The 20,951-nt window shown below is 34.6% G+C and overlaps 3 protein-coding genes across 3 annotated transcripts; 1 reads left to right on the top strand and 2 right to left on the bottom strand.

Moving 5' to 3' along the window:
• Window positions 1-1,174: 1,174 nt before the first annotated feature.
• LOC106780432 (calcium-binding protein PBP1-like) lies at window positions 1,175-1,802 on the bottom strand. Its single transcript, XM_014668717.2, has one exon. It carries the CDS (start codon window positions 1,631-1,633, stop codon window positions 1,277-1,279), a length of 357 nt encoding a protein of 118 aa, XP_014524203.1. The 5' UTR covers window positions 1,634-1,802; the 3' UTR covers window positions 1,175-1,276.
• Window positions 1,803-9,658: 7,856 nt separating this feature from the next.
• On the top strand, window positions 9,659-13,997 carry LOC106780431 (G-type lectin S-receptor-like serine/threonine-protein kinase At4g27290). Its single transcript, XM_014668716.2, has 7 exons — window positions 9,659-11,038; window positions 11,137-11,280; window positions 11,737-11,900; window positions 12,580-12,790; window positions 13,076-13,313; window positions 13,397-13,538; window positions 13,614-13,997. Exons 1-7 carry the CDS (start codon window positions 9,787-9,789, stop codon window positions 13,917-13,919), a joined length of 2,457 nt encoding a protein of 818 aa, XP_014524202.1. The 5' UTR covers window positions 9,659-9,786; the 3' UTR covers window positions 13,920-13,997.
• Window positions 13,998-16,738: 2,741 nt separating this feature from the next.
• Window positions 16,739-20,427, bottom strand: LOC106780441 (G-type lectin S-receptor-like serine/threonine-protein kinase At4g27290). Its single transcript, XM_014668725.2, has 7 exons — window positions 19,019-20,427; window positions 18,575-18,697; window positions 18,264-18,421; window positions 17,978-18,188; window positions 17,651-17,888; window positions 17,409-17,556; window positions 16,739-17,184 (listed from the first exon to the last, which is right to left on the bottom strand). The coding sequence occupies exons 1-7, from the start codon at window positions 20,280-20,282 to the stop codon at window positions 16,885-16,887; spliced, it is 2,442 nt and encodes an 813-aa protein (XP_014524211.1). The 5' UTR covers window positions 20,283-20,427; the 3' UTR covers window positions 16,739-16,884.
• Window positions 20,428-20,951: the final 524 nt, after the last annotated feature.

A 20,951-nucleotide genomic window follows, 5' to 3' on the forward strand; every position in this document is an offset into this window, starting at 1 on the left:
TTAGGTAGACATGAATATAAGGTTACCTCTTTTGTTGGTCCTCGTGTCCTATCAATGGCGAATGTCTAAGGTTGTTTTATGCTGATATTAGATATTAAAATGAATGAACAAACGTTTTGCATTAAACTCTCTTTTTTGTATTTGAGTTATAATTATTGATAGCTTTTTGAAGAGTTGAATTAGGAGAAAAGTTACTTATAGACTGATTAAGCTGTAGTTGGAACGAAAACTTAAAACATGTGGAACTGATACCATTAAGTACCACCTAATGAATTAGTCTTTTGCATAAAAGAGCTCCTAAAATTGTAGCAAAGCAGTAGTGGATGTTCCTTAAAACCTTGCAAGTAGGTAACCTTGTAGTGTAACTAGCTCAAAGTGAAACTCAATATCCATCACACAGTAATTTGACACTTTTTCCTACTAAAAATAACAGGTCACTAATGACTTAGGTTATAGAATTTAGAAACATTTTAAATTGGCCATGTACCGCTAGCATCCCATTGAGTCACTTCCCTCTCAGTTATTCAAACTAACACAGCTTCCATTATGGGAAAATTGAAGGATGGATAAAATATAGAACATCTGGAATTGCCTCTTTCCTAGATTCGTGATATTGTCTCCATGCTTCCTTGCACTCATGCTTGAAGGCGAAAACAATAGTTCCTTCAAGAAACGCAACGGCTTATCAGGTAAACACATCTGTGCAACTTCCAGAAGCTAATGCATGAAACATGCTCCAAAAACTTGTCAAGTCTATGCCCTCAAACTTGTGGTCAAGCAAGGGTCTATTTGATTAGCTAGAGTTCACACACTCTCTTTTGATTCCTCTGCACCATACACAGTTTTGAAAACGATATTTCACCTAAAGTTGAATATTGAGTAATGACGAGTGGAAAAAGACTTGCATCTTGGTGCTTTAGTTCATCCAAGTCTTCACGACTTTATTAGCTTTTCTAAGCCAATTGAGTTTAACCCTATTTAGGCAGCCGACAATTAAGACTAATTCACAACTCGTTCAGAATAGAGTCTGTTCAATGCAGGAATAAGACGGCAGAATTCAATCATCAATTTTTCAGAACAAATAACAAAAAAGATTGATTTTTTTAAAGTAGCATAAAAGAGGTTAACCAGCATTTGTGCATAATAATTAAAAAACTGATAAATATACGGGAAGTATCAAATGAAGCACTTCTGCCATTTCATTTTCTTTTCGTTTCCTTACAAAAGTATATGGGAAATTGCCCAAAATGACAAATGAATAAAAAGGGGAAAAAAATTAGAAGTAATCTTTGAGTTCTTGTTGAAGGACTTGCTCCAACCACAACTTTGAGCCTTCCATGAGTTCAGGACTGAGTCTGAACATCAAAACACAGAACTCCAACTGATTGAGCGCCCCATCACCGTCAAAGTCACCTTCCACAAGCATGGAGCGAAGATCCTCATCACTGAGGCCCTGAAGGCCAAGAAGGGCAGAATTTCTCTTGAGGCTGTCAAAGGTGATAACCCCTTTTTCTGAATCCTTCAAAAGATTGAAGCCATTGCATAGTTCATCGATTAGGCCATCCCCACCAAGCTTGTTGGCCATCACAGGCAAAAAATCTTGGAACTGGGTTTGGGAATTTTGTGCTGCCATAACGGTGAATTGGAGTTGGGTGAGTAAAAAGAGAGAACAAAGATCAAAGAGAGAAACAATGGAAATGGATGAATTGATAAGATAGTGAGGATGATGAAGGGAACATGATAGTATATAAAGATGAAGAAGGGAAGAGAGAGGAATGTGGAATGGGATCTTCCTAGAAGGAGAAGGCATAGATAGATACATTGAAGACAACTAAGCAACAGACAGGAACAAACTCGGTCAGACACACACAAATACACACGGTTTACTTTCGAGTGGACTTTCGTGGAAGTTAACAGAAGGGTAGAACCGTCCACTACACTATAAAATAGTACTTCTACTATTATTATAGAAAGGTTTAATACCTATTTTGTTCCCTCTTTTGGGAGGGTTTGTTCAAAGTGGTCATTCCTTTTTTCAAAAGTTCACTTTAGTCCTACCTTTCGCAAAAACGGTTCAAGTTGGTCCTTTTTGATAACGGCGTTAATTCTGTTAACGGCAGAGCTGCCTAGCTGGCAAATATTTGATGATGTGTAACATTTTTATTGTGTTGGCATTGTTATATGTTAAAAAAAATTATTAATTGTGACATGGAATTGTAATAAAATTAGGGTTAAATTAGGTAAACAGATTGTTGGTAAGATGCAAATTTTACCCAAATTTGCAATTGCGACTGAGCTTGCGATTAGGGTTTATCAATCTTCAAGATGATTAGGATTGAGATTTTTTGGGCTTGCGATTGGAATATAATTTTAACCTGTCTGAATAGTCTTGCTTCCTTTCTTCACTCGCTTAATCACCTTGAGGATCAATTTGGAATCACCACACTGAGTTTTCGTAAGACCCATAGAAGTTTTAAAAGTTCACTCCCGCTGGGAAGAGAAGAAGAACGATACCTGATTTTTGGGTTTCTTCTTTATCCCGAATCCAAGCGAAGAAGGAGAAAAGGTCATCAGAAGAAGAAGAAGAAGTTTATGCTCCGTGCCAAAACAGAATAGTTGTTTCATAGAAGAAGAATAAGAAGAATGTCGTCGTATTTGGGATTTGGGAAGGCTTCAGGACCAGTGCACCTCCCAAATTTAAACCCTTAAAGCTTTATCTTTTTAGTGGGTTTTGTACTCACATTGAAATGGGATGAGGAATTTGAATCAATTTGCATTTAACCCTTTCCCTTGCTTGTTTTCTGGAGCTACGAGAGTTTCTTCTATATTAGAACATGCGAATCTTCCGCAGAGGGTTATATTTGGTTTGAATTGTTTTTGTTAAAGAAGAGCAAGGGTGCCTGGCATCTGTAATTTGTTGCTTGCATTTGGAAGGGTTCAAGCATTTTCGGTTGCTTGATGTATGTATAAGATTGATGATTGAAGCTTGATGAACCCTAATGTCAAATCCAGAAAATCCCAATTGCAATCGCAAATTTGGGTAAAATTTGCATCTGACCAACAATTTGTTTACTTAATTAATCCAAATCCCTAATTCATTTTGTAATATAACCCTAATTCATTTTTTAATTTAACCCTAACAACATACATTTACACGTCACAATATTTTTTTTTTTTAAAACACATAACAATGCCACATCAGCACATATTAGACAACTGGCAGGTCTGCTGTTAGTGAACTTAACACCGTTACCAAAAAGGACCACTTTGAACAGTTTTTGCGAAAGGTAGGACTTAAGTGAACTTTTGAAAAAAGGAGGGACCACTTTGAACAAACCCTCCCAAAGGAACCAAAATAGGTATTAAACCTTATAGAAACTAATGCACTTTCATAATTTAATGGCAAGTCTCACATTTTTTCTTTGTATATAAATGTTATCAAGACTTAATTGATTAATAGAAAATCTTTCATTTCAATACATTTTTTTAAATTACAAAATAATTATTAAATAACAGTTTATATTTATTGAAATTAGGAGGTTTTAATAAACTTTATAACTGTTTTAAACTTAAATGTAAATGAATTTGCTAATTCATTTTTGTTAAGATTGTTAGTTAATTTAATTTGTTTATTTTATTAAAAGATATTCTTCAAATTGGGAAATTATTTTCTATTAAATTTAGCATGAGCATTTTTACATATTGGTGTCTAGAAGAAAGAAACCACTAATAGAAAGAGTTTACTAGTGTTTTTAGGAAGCTAGCTAAGAAACTAAAAATTAAATAGAAACACACTAAAAATCGTTAAAAAAAAATCCATTCTATGTACTTTAATGGTTTAACAAATATGATTTTAAAAATTTTAACCTATATCCTGTCAGTGGCCCTTGTTAGCATTTACTTCTTTTTTCCTTTTAAGTTCTGGTCTCGTTTGACTGTTGACTGCGGCTGCGTCAATGAAAGACATTTTACGATATATGAGTTTAAGGTCTACGTCATGTCATACGATATATTTGTTTTAATTATTTAATGTTTTTTAAATTAAATATATAGTAAATTATAACTTTTGAATGGAAGTATTATGTTAGATTGATAAAAGAAAACTAATAAATATTCCAGTTTACATGAAACTCTTTAAACTTAATACATATAGATTTTTTTTAATTCAGTATATATTAAAAGTAAATATATATATATATATATATATAAATAAAGTAATCAAAATAAAAATCAATTATGTATAAAATATTTAAATTTTATTTGTTTGTTTCGAATGTAAGACTCAAGTGTCGAACACAATCCCCGCTATCTCGACTGTTGCTCTTGTTATCCTTTGAATCTTTTCACCATTAGTGTCGATCAGTTGTGATCTACAAGTTAGCACTCTGACGCTCAAGTCAGCAAAGTCACCACACAACCAGCATAAATATAATCAGAAAAGTGAAATATACCTGGCTAGGTATCCTTATATTTATAGATGTTAGATTCTGTAACCGTTGTCAACTTTACCCGCAAGATTCGCACCACATTGATAACCACTAACAACATGCCCGTGATTTTCGCCCCTACCTTTTTGTCATTACAGTTGCACTTACCGATCATCTTCCTTCTCCTCCCAATCGACCTTTTCTACTTTCCGATCGATCCTCGACGCTCCCCCTTCACTACACTACATAAGCCCCCCAAAGCCCTGAGCATTTGCTAAAGGCGAAAGGGTTAACCAATACGCCGAAGATGGGTGAAATAGGAAGAGTCACGACGTTTCAACCCTACGATCAGAAAGGCATGAAAGGTTGAGATTAGTTTAGCTATCATTCAAACCTGGGTTATGAAAAGACACGTGTTATCCGTCGTTGGATTTGGTGATAATTAACGGTCACAATGAATCCACGAAACCGTCTTTTGCGGCTATAAATAAGGGAGGGCCCCTCGTCATTCACCACCATTATCAAATACAGATCCTTCCATTCCCGATCTTCCGTTGTCTATAACCGATCTTTTCGCTTTTCCACCCGTTCGCTTTTCATTCCAAAGGTAATGTCTCTTTCCTCACGATCCACCAATATGTCTAGAGACGAAGGTCAAGGGTATGATGACGATGCGGCTGGTTCGTCCTCCTCATTTAGTTCCTCATCTATCTTATTTACTTTAAGATCATAATGTTAACAAGGTTTGTACTGCCAAAAATACTTACTCTTTATATTTTTTCTCAAATTTTCAAATCCAACTTATTTTAGTTTCTTGAGACGAGGTATCTTTTTTCTTTAGTTCCTACATCTATTTTCTTGCCATGACTTCCTTGATCTCAATGTGGGAAGTCGCTCTCAATCTGATCGCTCTCAATCTTATCTTTACAATATTTTTCTTCCTTTCTTTGCATTTAGGATTCATCAAATGACACATTATGGATGCCTTTATAAAGGCATGCACAAACATTATTTCATTGAGTTGGAGAATTTGGGCAATGATTCTACATAATTGTCTAAGGTACACCTTCAAATCTTCCTCTTGTCTGTGTCTTGTATAAAACAAATATTTGATATTGGGTGGTTTTCTCATGCTCGCCACAAACTAGGTTTAGGTTGTGAAAATTTTGGTAATACCTCAAAAGATGAGATACATCCATCAAGAAGGATACTGAAATAGTCCAATGTGATTTTTGTTAACATCCTAGTGAACATTTTACATCAAACACTATTCAACTTGATATGAATAATTTTAACACGAGAATCAGGATATTGTGTTCCTATAAATAAGTTAACCTCCAATGTCATGTAATGAGACAATTTTGACTCATACAAACCTCTACTAAGAATAGCTAGAAATTTTAATCTTATCTACATCTACTTTCATCATAATTGGACTTGTAATATTTGTTTTGTGAAGATTTAAAAAATTATATTTTAGAATTGATAGTTGGTTTAAAAATAGTGAAATTTGATTATTTTAATATTAAAAAGATTTAGTATAAATAGCTTTGTTATAAATGAGTTTTAATATTTTAAAACATACAATTTTTCTAAATATCACCTCTTTAGAGTTCACTAACTTCTCTCTAATAGTACTTCCTCTTTGTTCAATTGTTTGACGAGATTAGAGACCGTCTCTGTGACTAAAGCGATGACTTCAAGGGTGGCCGGATTAGAATCTCAAATAGAGTAAATTGGTCTTTTACTCTTTCTCTAAGCTTAAATATGTATTCTCTTGCGTGTGAGCTTTTTTTGTTTGCATGTGAGCTTTTTGTCTTCTATATAAGTTTTTATGATGTTACTATGTGTATATAGAGCATCATGTAGAGTTATAAGTGTCTTATTTTTAGAGCTATTTGAGTCGAGTCATAAGTAAAAGAATATTTTAGAGTTGTTTTAAGTCACTAATATTTTATGTTTTTGTCATATTCAAGTTACTGATTTAATGCCTGTGATTTGTATGAACGATTGAGCTTAGTGTTGAGTTTTACCTATTCAAATAGGGATTAAATCCTCAAATTTATATGATTTGGTTTGTATGATGAAATTTGAGAATATTGTTTTTATGGTATTGCAAATATGATGTTTTGAGCCTATGAATATAGTGTAATTTGTATTTGGTGTATTTTGGACTCTATATGTGGTATTGACTTAATTGGCAATCAATTTGTTGAATTATGTTCTACATAATTATGCAGGTTCGTTGGGCGAGGCAACACTCGTTGAGCGACTCCAAAGTCAGAGAGTTCACTGACTTGGTTATCGTTGAGTGCGACAACACTTTGCTGAACAAATTATGAGTTATTTAATCTTTGTGAATTCTAGTGCTTGTATCGTTGGGACAGACATGTAATTTCTAAGCGAGTGGGCTTTCAGGCACTACTTGCTTAGCCAGTGAATAATCTCGCTAAGCAGGATTAAGAGGGTAGTTCAACCTTCCATGTTCATTGTTTTGTATATTTAATGTGATCTTATAAGTTGTTAAGGAAATTATCTGTATATATGATTTATATGAGGATGGTTGGTCTTGATCAAAGGAGAATTAGCATTTGGTTTTATTATTGTACACATTAATGTGAGAGTTTAGATGTTTGAGGTTATCATGTTATTCTAATAATCATTCAAGCTCGGGTATAGTACAATGTTATTCTAATTATCATGTTAATTCCCTTGGAAAATGGTGCACATGGGACAAGAAGTCAACACATTTTGTGGCTTATTGAAGGTGGAATTTGAAGTTTGACTTGGTGGAACATAACTCACAGCCAAGAGGTGTTCTTTGGCCATTTTCATTTTCAATTTCTTTATTTGGTGCACATTGGGTCACGTGAATGTGTAGGAAAGAGCATGTGTGATTGTTTCTTTTATTTTAAATTAGTTTGCATAGTAGGATTAGTTGCTTTTAGTTTCTCTAATTTAAATTAGCATTTAAGTTAATTTAATTTTGTTAGATAGTTGTTTGTAACAGTGTTGGTGTTTAGTATTTTATTTTATTTTGTCTTAATGTTGTCTTATATTTGTGGTAGAGATAATTTAGTTGTCATGCTAGCTTAAATTAATTTGGTTGGTCATTAATGATATTGCACTGTTTCCTTAAGATACCTGGACTGTGATTGTGTTTGCCACTCTGACCTTGCACTTGCAATTGGGCATGCGCTTAGTTGCGCAGTTGGTGTTACATCTTTGCTTAGTCGATGTAACTGCATGGTGTAAATTAGATTTGACATTAACACTGCGTCCGCTTAGTTCGCTTTTATGAAAACCGGGTTAACCTTCGCTTAGTTGGTTAACTTTTTTGGATTAGAGGTTTGAATCGCAACTTTATTTTGTTGATCTGTGATAGGAAACATTGTAATTAAGTTAATGACCAACCGTGTCCAGTCTGTCTTTAAAACCATTTTTAGATCTGTGTTTGCGTTTCAATTTGCGTCAGCATTTTGATTTTATTCATCCGTATGCACCACAACATTTTCACAAACACTCCCCCCCCCCCCCACACTTCGTGTTTGACTTAATTCTTGAACCGCAAAATTGGTGCTTGAGAGACGACCTAGGAGTCATTTCCTAGTCTATACTGCATTCTTTTATGCACATAAAAGTTTGCATAAGGTGCGACACCCGTCACTAAGTAACCACAATATATTTCTTACTATCCATGTCATTAGTCATGTTTACTTCTATGTAATCATTGAACATAGGGTTTGCTTAAACAAACAAACTCTAAAAGTATATATGAGATACTTAAGTATTCACTTTATAACTCGTCCATTAGGTTTTTCAAAATTTGCAAGGAAAGCAACTAACAATACCAACAATATATGGTTTGACCTTATGCATACCATAACATACATCACATTCTATAAATTGCAGATGAATATGAAACTTTTTGTATATTTTTTTCTAGTTTTCATTTGTAGGACATTGCTTTAAGCTCAACTTGAAGTGACATTAAAGTGAAGTTCTAATCGAATTTGAATTGTTCATATTAAATCTTTATAATACTTTTCAATGTATTTTGGTTGGGAAAGCCACCCATTTTTTCATTCTTGTCACGAACAATTCTCATGTTAAGATTTTTTTTTTTAGGACCCGAATCTTTCATAGGACTTGTTTAACCCTCTTTTGAGACTTTGAATCCCATTCATCTCATGACCAACAATTGACATGTTCTTAACATAGAGTAAAAGAATAATAAATGTTGTTAGAATTTCTTCACAAAATCACATTGATCATAAGAGGTTTTGTCATACCCATGACTCTTTATGTGAGTTTGACTCATTATTTTTTAATCTCTTTGATAAATCTTTCTCGAAATAACCATCAATGGTAATAGAGTCAAAGGATCATTTTAGTGATCGGGCTAAAATGAATATGATATGGTATCTTGTATTTAAAGTCTTCAAAGGTTTTAGACAAACATGTTCGGTTGTGCAATGGTACAATAATGAGTTATCATTAAGGTATTCTTGGTTAGAAATGTTTCTGCTCGAGAATGTACCAATATAAAAGAGACTCACACATGGAAAGATTATTAGAAATTTAATTGAGTCAAAATTTCATATTGAATAAAAATGTAAAAGTTGACAACTAAAAAAAGAAGAATTATAAATTTATGGTCTTAATCAAAGTTTTGAATTGGAGGTGGTGTGAATCCTTTCCGTGAGTTTGATTGGTGTTTCATTATCATTGAATCTTCCTTCTAAATCCCTCTCAAATGACCTATCAATACAGGTATAATTTGCTAGCTTGATAAATTCTAATAATGCGCCTAAATCATTGGAGGTTTAAAAAGTTTTAGCTTGCATTGAATGCAACGGTTATTGTTGGTGAAGGTAGTCCAAATTCAACCTTTTCTGCATGGTTTTCACACTGTTGTTTGGCTGGACGCATCACAAACTGTAATGTTGGCAGATAAGATGATTAACATTAGGATGATTTCCTTTTCAATGGCAAACATTAAGTCACTCTTCATTCTGTACATTGTGTCTATTCATTCATTAATTAAAGAGTCAGCTTACATGTGCCTCAACTTTATGTATAGTATATGCATAAATAGATACCAACCACTTTTTGTACACATCACCAAAAGCATGTCTAAGTTGCTTTCTGTTCGAAGAATGCCAAGTTTACTGTCTGGGACCAACTTGTTTTGAGATCATTGACTTTATGGAGCACACCTGCCTCATTAACGAACCACACAAGTTGAAAAATCAACTCATGGAGGGAGTGCTTCAGGTTTTATACCTCAGTTTGTTGATATATTAAAAGCATTGCGATTACTGGAACAGAAATATTGAAGAAAAGGATAAGCACCTGAATGGAAAGAGTTACCTTGCTTCCGTTCTGTCTTGCTTTGCTGAATAGTATAGCAGCTACCACTGTGAGAGAAAGTATTAATGTATTGCAATCTATCAGTGATGGCCAAGTCATTGTTTCACCTGGCAAAATCTATGCACTGGGATTCTTCAGTCCAGGCAATTCCAAGAACCGTTATGTGGGAATTTGGTATAATGAGATCCCAACACAGACTGCAGTATGGGTTGCCAACAGAGACAACCCTCTTAATGACTCATCAGGGGTTTTGAAGCTCAATGAAACCGGAGTTCTTGTTCTTCTCAACCACAACAAGAGTGTCATCTGGTCTTCCAACACAACAGGCTCAGCACGACATCCGGTGGCAAAACTTTTGGATACTGGAAATCTCATTGTGCAGAATGGAAACGGCAATGATGAGGCAAAGGATTTACTGTGGCAAAGTTTTGATTATCCAGGGGACACACTCTTGCCAGGACAGAAGTTTGGAAGAAATTTAGTTACAGGTCTGAATCGATACATGTCATCATGGAATAGCTCTGAGGATCCATCTCATGGTGTATATAATTATCAACTTGATATCACTGGATATCCACAGTTTGTTTTGAGAGAAGGAACTACTAAAATATATCGTTTTGGATCATGGAATGGTGTTCAGTTCAGTGGGGCACCTCTGTTGAAACAAAGTGATTATACTAGATTTACTTTTATTTCGAACGAGGAGGAGTTGTATTTCATGTTTGAGCATACCAACAAGTCATTTTTACATAGGATGGTGCTAACAACAGAGGGACGTATTCTGGGGACCTTTTGGGATAATGAACGAAAAGATTGGAGCTTGCATGCACGAATTCCGGTGGATGACTGTGATTACTACGGCAAATGTGGAGCCTATGCTACCTGCAATATAGACATCATTCCTCCATGTCAATGCTTGGATGGATTTGTGCCCAAAACGGCTGACTTGTATGGTGGTTGTGTCAGGAGAACTTCACTGAGTTGTCATGAAGATGAGTTTTCGCCGGTTTCAGGGTTGAAGTTACCAGACACAGAGAGATCCTGGTTTTCCAGAAATATGAGCCTTGAGGATTGTAAGACATTGTGCAGGAACAACTGCTCCTGTAAAGCTTATGCAGCATTGGATATGAGTAAAGGGCCCAATGGGTGTTTACTCTGGTTCAATGATCTGGTTGACATAAGAAAATTGACCGATGTTGATGAAGATGTATACGTAAGGATGGCTAGTTCAGAATTAAGTATGATATTGTTTCTCAATTGTGGAACATCCCTTCTGTTTCTTTCTTTTGTTATCATCTTGTCACTCTTACCGTTTTGCAATATCTCTTTCTTACAGAAGCTACTGAAGGAAAGCAATTGCATAAATCCAACATCCGGAAGTACGAGAGTGTTTTCATAATTTGTGTGTTGTTTATTGGAATTTTAATACTATGTTTAACCTTCATCACCCTTTATAAACGGTTGAAGACACGGCAGAAAGGTGGTTTAGTAGTTCCTATTTATGATTTATAATTACGTTTCTTGATTCTTCTATATGTTCTTTTTACTGCAAACTTAGGCTGCTTTATCCACAAATTTGAAACACCTCTATAGGTGATGATGTAAGCTCTGAGTCAGTGCATGCAGGCATATTTTACTTAGTTACCTTATAGATTTTAACTGTCTTTGAGTTTATCTTTCTCCCTTGAGATTTGGTTAACTGGTATTAATCTCAACAAGAATAACTCATTATTCACAATCATTAAAGCACTTTAATGCTAGTCAATAAAGTGAGTCATGTTATCAATAGCTGAATAAAAAAGGTGTTTAAACTAAGTTTGCTTTTATTCTGTTTTAGACTTGGGTGAGGCAGATTAAGGTACAAAGAGTACAGAAGACAGCATATTCTACAATTCATCTTCTTTATTCCTTACACATTCCAATTACTATATTGCAGGAAAGATGGAAGGTAATCTAGAACCAGACGTGAATGTAATAAATGAGCACGAGAGTAAAGATCTAGAGTTACCCATGTTTGAGTTGTCTACAATTACTTCTGCAACCAACAACTTTTCACCTGATAACAAACTAGGAGAAGGTGGCTTTGGATCAGTTTATAAGGTAATTAATTATTAAAATGTCTTCACGAGCATAGAATGGATGATATTTAATAATTTTTTTTACATTTTGTGCAGTGTTGTACTACTGTGTGGTCAAATAATGGTTAGAGATGATAATTATAAGAGACGGGAATTATAGCAATGTCTTTTTCTGGAAGAAATCTAGGAAGTATTTGTTTTAAGAAAGTATTTTCTGTTTTCCATTTTTTGTTACAATAAAACATATTTCCTTTTTTTTGCTTTATTTACTGTTCTCAAAACTATTTTATAGGAAATCTTGACAGCAGACAGATTTTGTTTTTTCTATTTGTTATGCAAATATATTTGAAAACAGATAAAATATTCAAAGCAGTATTATACTTTATGCATTAAAAATGAAAATAAAAAACAAAGACAAAAGTATTCAGACTAGTAGACCTTGCAGAGCTTAGCTGATCTGCTGATGACTATAGTTCTTATTCTATGCATCTTTTCCTTTATTAATTCGCTGCTTGTTATATATCAAATTTCATATATCACGTCATTGAACTTCTTTGTAATCAACTCTCCATATTAGAAAAACCAAATTAAATGTTGGAACACATGAACTGAACTATTAACGTCATGTAAATTTTCCTGTAACATATTTTAGTAAAATGAAGTCTATTCATAGCTTAATCTGTCACCGTCACAAATTCCAGGGCATCCTGGCCGATGGAGGAGAAATAGCTGTGAAGAGGCTCTCTATGAATTCCAAACAAGGACTTCCAGAGTTCAAAAATGAAGTTATGCATATTGCAAAGCTTCAGCACAGGAATTTAGTGAGGCTACTAGGGTACTGCCTTCAAGCAGGAGAAAGATTGCTTGTATATGAATTTATGCCCAACAAAAGCTTGGATTCCTTCATATTTGGTTTGTTTCCAGAGAAACCTTCTTAATTGTTTCATTCATTTGGGGTTATATATTCATTTGTTTAATTGGATTCTTTTAGCTTGAAAATTATTGCAATTAAACAGATACATACAAGAAAATCATGTTAGAAAGGAAATAAATTTTCCTCTATCCAGTTATTTATCATGGCATGAGGAAGAGATATTAATTTATTTTGCACTTAAGTTTGTCATTCCATAATCTACCTACATAGGAACTACTGAAACTGATCTACCACCATCTAAAACTTGGTCACATTTTTCTCAGATGAAAACAAGAGCATGTTACTAGATTGGCCAAGGCGCATGCTGATTATCAACGGGGTTGCACGGGGTCTTCTTTATCTTCATCAAGATTCAAGGCATAGAATAGTTCATAGAGACCTCAAAGCGGGGAATGTTTTGTTAGATAGTGAAATGAACCCAAAAATCTCGGACTTTGGACTGGCTAGAAGCTTTGGAGGCAATGAAATCGAAGCAACCACAAAACATGTAGTTGGAACCTAGTAAGTGTCTGATTACACCAATGTAGTATGAATATGATCGCTTGGCACTGTCTTACAATGACTTTTGGTGCATGTGATTGTAGTGGCTATCTTCCTCCAGAGTACATAATTGATGGAGCTTATTCAACAAAGTCAGATGTTTTCAGCTATGGTGTACTGATATTGGAGATAGTGAGTGGGAAGAGAAATAAAGGATTCTGTCATCAAGATAATCTGCTGGCACATGTAAGAATGAACTTGAAATCTAACCACCTTTGAGATGTTTCTGCTGATAACCCAATGGTTTGAAAAATTATGCAGGTGTGGAGGCTGTTTACTGAAGGCAAATGTTCTGAAGTAGTTGATGCAGCAATAACAGAGTCAGTCCATTTGTCTGAAGCTCTAAGAACAATTCATGTGGGACTACTGTGTGTGCAACTAAATCCTGAAGATAGGCCAAACATGTCATCGGTGGTTATGATGCTTAGCAGTGAATCTGCACTGCCTCAGCCAAACTTGCCTGGATTCTTTACAAGTACAAGTATGGCTGGTGACAGTTCATCATCAAGCAGTCATAAACAATACACAAATAATGACTTGTCACTTAGCATAATGTCTGCTAGATAGTTGCATTTCAAACATGTTTTGGATTGGTTTAATACGTGATTGTGGACAAGTACTGACTAATGCAAACTGCTTCTCATATATGTACAGTTCCTCTATCTGACACAAGTTATTACAAAATATTTCAAATTGAACATAACTAATGTTACCAAGTCAACTAAATATATTCTCAATTATCAATTAATAAACTTGATAAGAAAACTTATTTGTATGGCTATTATCACAAACAAAATATATATGACAAGTTGTTCTAGCAAAAGGTAAAAATCCAATCAGCTAGAGTATTTACAGATTTGATTTTCTCAACCTTCCAAAGTCCTCTCTATCTTCATTCCCCTGTCTCTTGAGTTTTCTCTCCTTTAACACTCTCTTTACTCCTCTTTTCAGTCTTTAATGTCCCATCTTTACTACCTGACCTTTTAGTTCCTTCAGTAACCACTAGGTCAATGATAAACAAAACCTTCCTCTCCTAAAACATCCAATCAATATTAGGTCCATCACTTTGTGCCTATCATCACACAGCCTCCGGCCTTTAGCTCTTGTAGGACTAAAAATGTATGACCAACTTATCTTGATTAGTTTTGGGTCTACCATTTTGAGCCTATCATCACACAGCCCCTTACCCTTAGCATCGTAGAGTGTAAGACTAGACATTTTTAATTATCGACTCAAATGACATATCTCTTATTTTAAGCCCAAATAATGTTGAGCTTCCAAAAAGAACTACTAAAGTGCATAACGACCTTAATATCACCTTTTATTGTTTGTAACGTTCTAGAATATGAAATGTAAAAATATTCTCGCCTATGGCTCAATGTTCTTTCCAGGATGGATTTGAGGCTGTTGTTGACCAAGCAAAAGTATTGTTTCCTGATATAAACTTTTCTGCTTAGATCCCTTGAAAGAAGTTGTTGATGACCAGATTGTGAATGGTTAACTTTGGACGATGTTTTGTTCTTCCTACTTGCTTTGTCAGAACAAAATTCATGTATTTTCGTTTTGCATTGCTTTTGATAAACCTTCGGATGTATCATCTATGTCATCTCGTGCGAATTGTGATAATGTTGTTTGTTGTCTTGATTTCTATTTCAAAAAATGGTTTAGAGCATATCATAAAAAATGCATGAGGTAAACATCTCATCTTGTATCCAAAAAACTGTAAAGCACTTCTAAGTAAGCGAAACTTGGGAATTTATTCACTCCATCGATAATTACTCTCATCAGATCTGCAAACTAGTATTTTCCCTATTTTAAGAGCTTATTTGCTCCCTCATATCTTTCCCCTTTTTTATTCCATAGGAGACTGGATGAATCTTATTTGATTCTTTTTATTCTTTAGAACACTGGTTGCTTCCATAGAATTTTTTCCTTTTTTTTTATTCCTCAAGAGATTGGTTGCTCCCTGCACTGTATTTAGAAATTATAGGTGTTCACGTTAAACGTTTATCTACTTTTTTGAAACATTAGGATATTGCCCTTTTCTTTCATGGTTCATGCATAATACTCAAACAATGACATGACAGTTAGCATAATGTCTGCTCGATAGGCTGCATTTCAAACGTAATATTGGAGTTTAATGTGGGCGTATACCTATGATGCACAGATACAATACGTCAATTGGATACGACATGTATCTAATATACATGTTGAAAAATGTATAAAAATTCTTGAAAATATGATAAATATATGATTATTATTATTATTATGTGAATTCAAATCAAATGTATTAAACATTATAAAAAAAAATACAAAATAAAGTATCATAGGTGTGTTCTGAGTAAAAGTGTGTTTCATATGTAGGTATTTGTTTCTGAGACCAAACACACATTAAACGCGAAAGAAGAAAAGTAAAACATGATATTGAAAAGAAACAGATAAAAATGCAAATTTATTCTCTGATTTTCTGAATTTGGTAGTCACCTTATCCCATGAGCTTGAGAAAAAGTTAAAAATAATCACTGAATATGTATAGGGTCTGTCATTCACGATAGACCAAACATAAACACGTGTTTATTAACTAAAAGTCTTACATCGCATGTTAAATGCCTTCATGGTACATGTGAATTTTTCATATTGCATCAGCAAGGACAATTTGAACATAATTGAATTCTCAAAGCATGGGGTTAAAACTGGTATTGTTGTCTGATCAGTTCTGTCACCTCTGCCTTTCAGAAACTTCCTAGAGTTTCCAAAATGTGGTCCCCTCTCTCTAGATTATGTATGTCTTCTCTCCACACATGATGCCTTTACATAGCAAAAGTTCATGACTTGTACTTAGATAGTTGGCTTAAATTATCTCACCTCTTCTAGATTGAAGACGCATTCACCAAGTCTTGGAAGCTTTTCAATTACTTGCATTAACATTTGGAAATTTTGGATTGATGTCCCAGCAAATTCCACGTCGGATTGTCATGCAAGTGAAAAAACTTTTCCCTATCTCTAAGTGGCCTACAGCACAGGACACAGAAATATGTATTTCATCTGGTGAAACTAGCATATATCTTAACATATTTGAACACATGGATAGAGATTCTTCATCATGGCCATTAATGGCAAAGCCAATTATCATTCATATCCAAGTAAATTTTTCTCATGCATTTCCTTAAATGCATTTTCTGCTTTCCCAATATTTCCCAAACAAAGTATGAGTTATGCCAATGTTGGTATTTTTCCACCCCTCTAGTTCAAGTGCTCCCAGATGGGCACATGATTTTAGAATGTTAATCCTGTTAAACACATCTGCAGGTTTCACATAAATCAACCATTTGAACCAAATTGGCCAAATCTTTTGTTTGAGGAATTGGTTAAAATTGATGACAATATAAAGGGAATTTACATACAATAATATAAGAACTAAGAACTAGTTTCATTTCCAGGTTTTTCCATCTAATACAGTAGCTAATTCAATCAAATCTTGACTAATGTTGCCTCATTTACATTGAATTCTATAAACATATATATAAATAAACTATCTTGCCTCCAACAATGAAATAGAAATCTCATTGTTTGATTGCAGTTTACTATTTCCTGATGAAGAGCCAGATTGATGGGGATAAAAAGCAGGTTCCCTTGGCCTGGGCAATGGTTTCTCACCATTCAGCATAAGGACTATTAATGACATTTCTGGTCTATCCTCTGCTCTGTCTTGTACACATAGAAGCCCAATGTGAATACATCTCAATACATCAGCTTCAGCTAGAGCTACTGATTCGCCTAGTGATTCATCTATCAACTCCATTGGTTTTTCTTCACACCAAAGTCTCCATGCCTATTATGATCATCAAATTAAAATTGTCAATTTTGAGTTCACAGTATGTTCGTACTTATGTTTTGTATGTTTTCAATGCTCAAAATCATGATCAATAACCAAAAAATACGTAGAAGGTACAGATAATAGCTTCTCTTTGAAGTGGATAAAAATGAAGGAGATGGGTTTTCAAACATGCTCTGAAGACTATGCCAATATAAATGGTATGAGTGGACTAGACTTACATGTCCAAGAAGGTCATGATCATGATCGTCAAAATATTCCCTATTCTTTTTTCCACAAACTATCTCCAATAATATAACACCAAAACTGTAGACATCAGATTTCACTGAGAAATTCCCACGGGCTGCATATTCTGGAGAAATATAACCACTGCAATACAGAAAATGACATGGAACTCAGAAAGGGAGAAGAGGGAAACTTTATGAAGATAAAGTAACAAATCAAGTTATTTATGCATGCATACTAAGTTCCCACTATTCTCTTTGTTTGGCCTTCAACTTCATCTCCTCCAAATGATGTAGCGAGACCAAAGTCTGATATTTTTGGATTCATGTTTTCATCTAGCAGAATATTGCTGGTCTTGAGATCTCTGTGGATAATTCTTAATCTTGAATCTTCATGGAGATAGAGAAGCCCTCTGGCAATCCCACGAATAATTTGGAAGCGCTGAGCCCAATCTAGCAAACCTTTTCTAGCTTCATCTGAAAAAATTTCAACTAGTTAGCATGAATATGGTTTGGTGATCATGGCAAGCTAAGACTAAGTGTTGGGAAAAGATAAAATTTATGACCAAAAATAAAGTAGTTCAAGCTTTTGTTAGTCATGAATTCATATATCAAGATCCTCTCATCCTCTTGAATGCAACACCCAAGAAGCTTCACAAGGTTCCGGTGCTGAAGATTAGCAATTAGCACAACTTCGTTTATGAACTCTTTTGGTCCTTGTCCTGAATTATTGCAAAGCCGCTTCACAGCTATATCTTGGCCATTTGCCAAAGTACCCTGACAATCAGTTTCATAAGAAAGTTATGCACAGAAGATAAATCCAATTGTAAGATATGAGTTCAATCAAACTACCTTGTAAACTGGTCCAAATCCACCTTCTCCCAATATGTTAGTAACGCAAAAGTCATTAGTTGCATTAGCTATGGTTGAAAACTTAAATATTGGAATGTCAATGTCTTCCTTCTGTGTCTTAACAGTGTGATTCTTCCAGCTAACACTTTTGTTGCTTCCTGTGAAGATAGAAGAATGTATGTATATAAATTACTTGCATTATAGGTTCTATCGGAAGAGGAAAATCTAAAGGTTACCAAAACTTAAAATTTTGTAAGAAAAAAATATTTGCAATTGTAAAATAACTATTAAGTCTACCACGGTATAAGTACCTGGCTTCTCAAGCCTTTTTCTCCGGAGTATGGTCACTGCCAATAATATCATGACCACAATAAACACTGCAGAACCTGCAAGAATTCCTGCTAGCTGCTTCTTGCGTAAGCCTTTTTCATGACCTGAGAAAATAAAAAGCACTGTTAGCCAACACACCAAATTTTGAGCAATTTAGAAATCCCAAAACATTTAGTTGATGGCACGTATTCACAATGAAAGTTGATGGCAGTTATATGCTTCCTGATCACAATTTTTTTCATGCTAAGCAGTATTATACAATGTCCTCTAATGTTCATCATTTCTTATATGTTATGTATAAGAACAGGAATAATCTGCAGCATAGTAAGAACAGGAAATTATATACATGTACTTCGCACAGTTAAACCAAGTTCTGCAACAAAGAATGTTCTGTTATCAGTTAGACGGAAATAAAGTATTAGCACCTAGATCTGAAGCTGCCACTCTTATGAAAAGATCTTGTCCTCCGGTGGTTAGTTTTCTCACATCCACAATGTTATTAAACCAAAGCAAGCATCCACTTCCACCATTTCTGATATCTAAATTTGCATATGCTGTGCAGGAGCAGTTTTCCAGACAGAAATTCTTACATTCCTCAAGATTCATGCTTCTGTCAAACCATGAGGTTGATGTGTCCGGCAACTTCATTCCCTGATACTTCAGAAAGCCATCACTGTTGCCACAATCTAGATTAACTCTCCGAACACACCCATCTGACCAGTTTTGTGCATTCCATTTTTCTTCGGATCTGGGAATGAAACCCTGAAGGCACTCACACGTTGGAGAGCTATTTACATCACAATTAGAATTCACCCCACAAACGGCATAATTATCACACTGGTCTGCGGGGCCTGAGTAGAAAAGCTGCCAACTATTTGTCAAATCAGACAAAACAAAACGTTGTATTTGACCTGTTAACGTGATCATGTACCTCGAAACAATTGACTTGTTCAGTAGTTCATATCCATAAGAGACTTCCTTCTCAGTTATAACAAAAGAGAAATTAAAGCTTTTGTACAATGTTGCAGAAGGAATCCCAGATAAAATATTGCCATTCCATGAACCTGGCCTATACAACAATGCCCCTCCCTTCCTAATCACCACTTGAGGAAAACCACGAGTATCTATGTGATATGAATACACACCTCTACCAGGATCTTCTGTGTCTCTCCAAGATGTCAGAGATGTAAAACTACCATTTACCATGCTACTTCGAAGTCGCATCCCTGGCAACAAAGTGTCCCCAGGAAGATCAAAACTCTGCCATAGAAGATTCTCTGGGTTGCTTTCTTCTCTCATAACAAGATTTCCAGTCTCCAAAAGCTGCACAACAGGATTCTTTGCAGCTGCTGATGTATTGGAAGACCAGATTATGGCTCCTGAACCATTCAAAATGAAAAGATTTCCTACATAAGTTACATTCAAAACTCCTGAGGAGTTTTGAACTGGAATATCTCTATTGGCTATCCACACAACTGTTCTTGGAGAAATATCCTTGTACCATATACCAAAGTATTGACTACTTTGATCTCCAAAGTTGAAGAACCCTGCTTCAAAAGTCCCTTCTGCTGAAACTAGAGTCTCATTATCCTTCAGTGATTGGCCTGGACCAATGGTTTCAAGGGTGCTCAAACCTGGTATGAAATGCAACACAAGAGACCACAAAACCATTGCCTTTAAGCTTTCCATTCATTTCTTCTTGGATTAGAGTTAACTCGAAATTGCTCCACTACTTTCCAAAATCTTCAAAGATTAGCTACATAACTGGATACTCTTTCCTCTGCTCCATGTCTATACAAAACTTTATTATATTATTATTTTAATGTATCACTGACTATTCGTTCTTCAGAGAGAAACGCAGGTGGACTTTAATTGTAAAATATACAAACATTTTGAATTTTTCTCTTATATATTATTTTTCTTTTTATATATTCAACTTCACCCTTGAAATCACAACATATAATAACGTTATTATCAGACGGCGCTGTCACCTTTGTACTTGAGATTTATCATTACTATCCGCGTTCTGATTAACATTGTCTAAACCAAATGTTGGATTGATTAATAATTTAAATAAATTAGATATTTCTTTTTACAGAAAAGTATAGCTTGATGACTTAAACAATTTCATAATCTAAATATGAAAATGAACTTCTACCTTCGAAACGTAATTCATATTTTTCAGGGCAACGAATACTTCTAAGCATGCTTGTTTGATAAAAGATTGTTCTGGTATAATTTTTTGTTGAATTGGAAAAGTAAGACAATATGTTTAATAGAAAATAAAAATAATCTTTTACAGATTTATTTATTAATTTAAGGGTTAATTTTATTTTTTGAAATGGCATTTTTATTTCC

The sequence above is a fragment of the Vigna radiata genome, unplaced genomic scaffold, assembly GCF_000741045.1.
Source record: "Vigna radiata var. radiata cultivar VC1973A unplaced genomic scaffold, Vradiata_ver6 scaffold_310, whole genome shotgun sequence".
Lineage (NCBI taxonomy): Eukaryota > Viridiplantae > Streptophyta > Magnoliopsida > Fabales > Fabaceae > Vigna > Vigna radiata.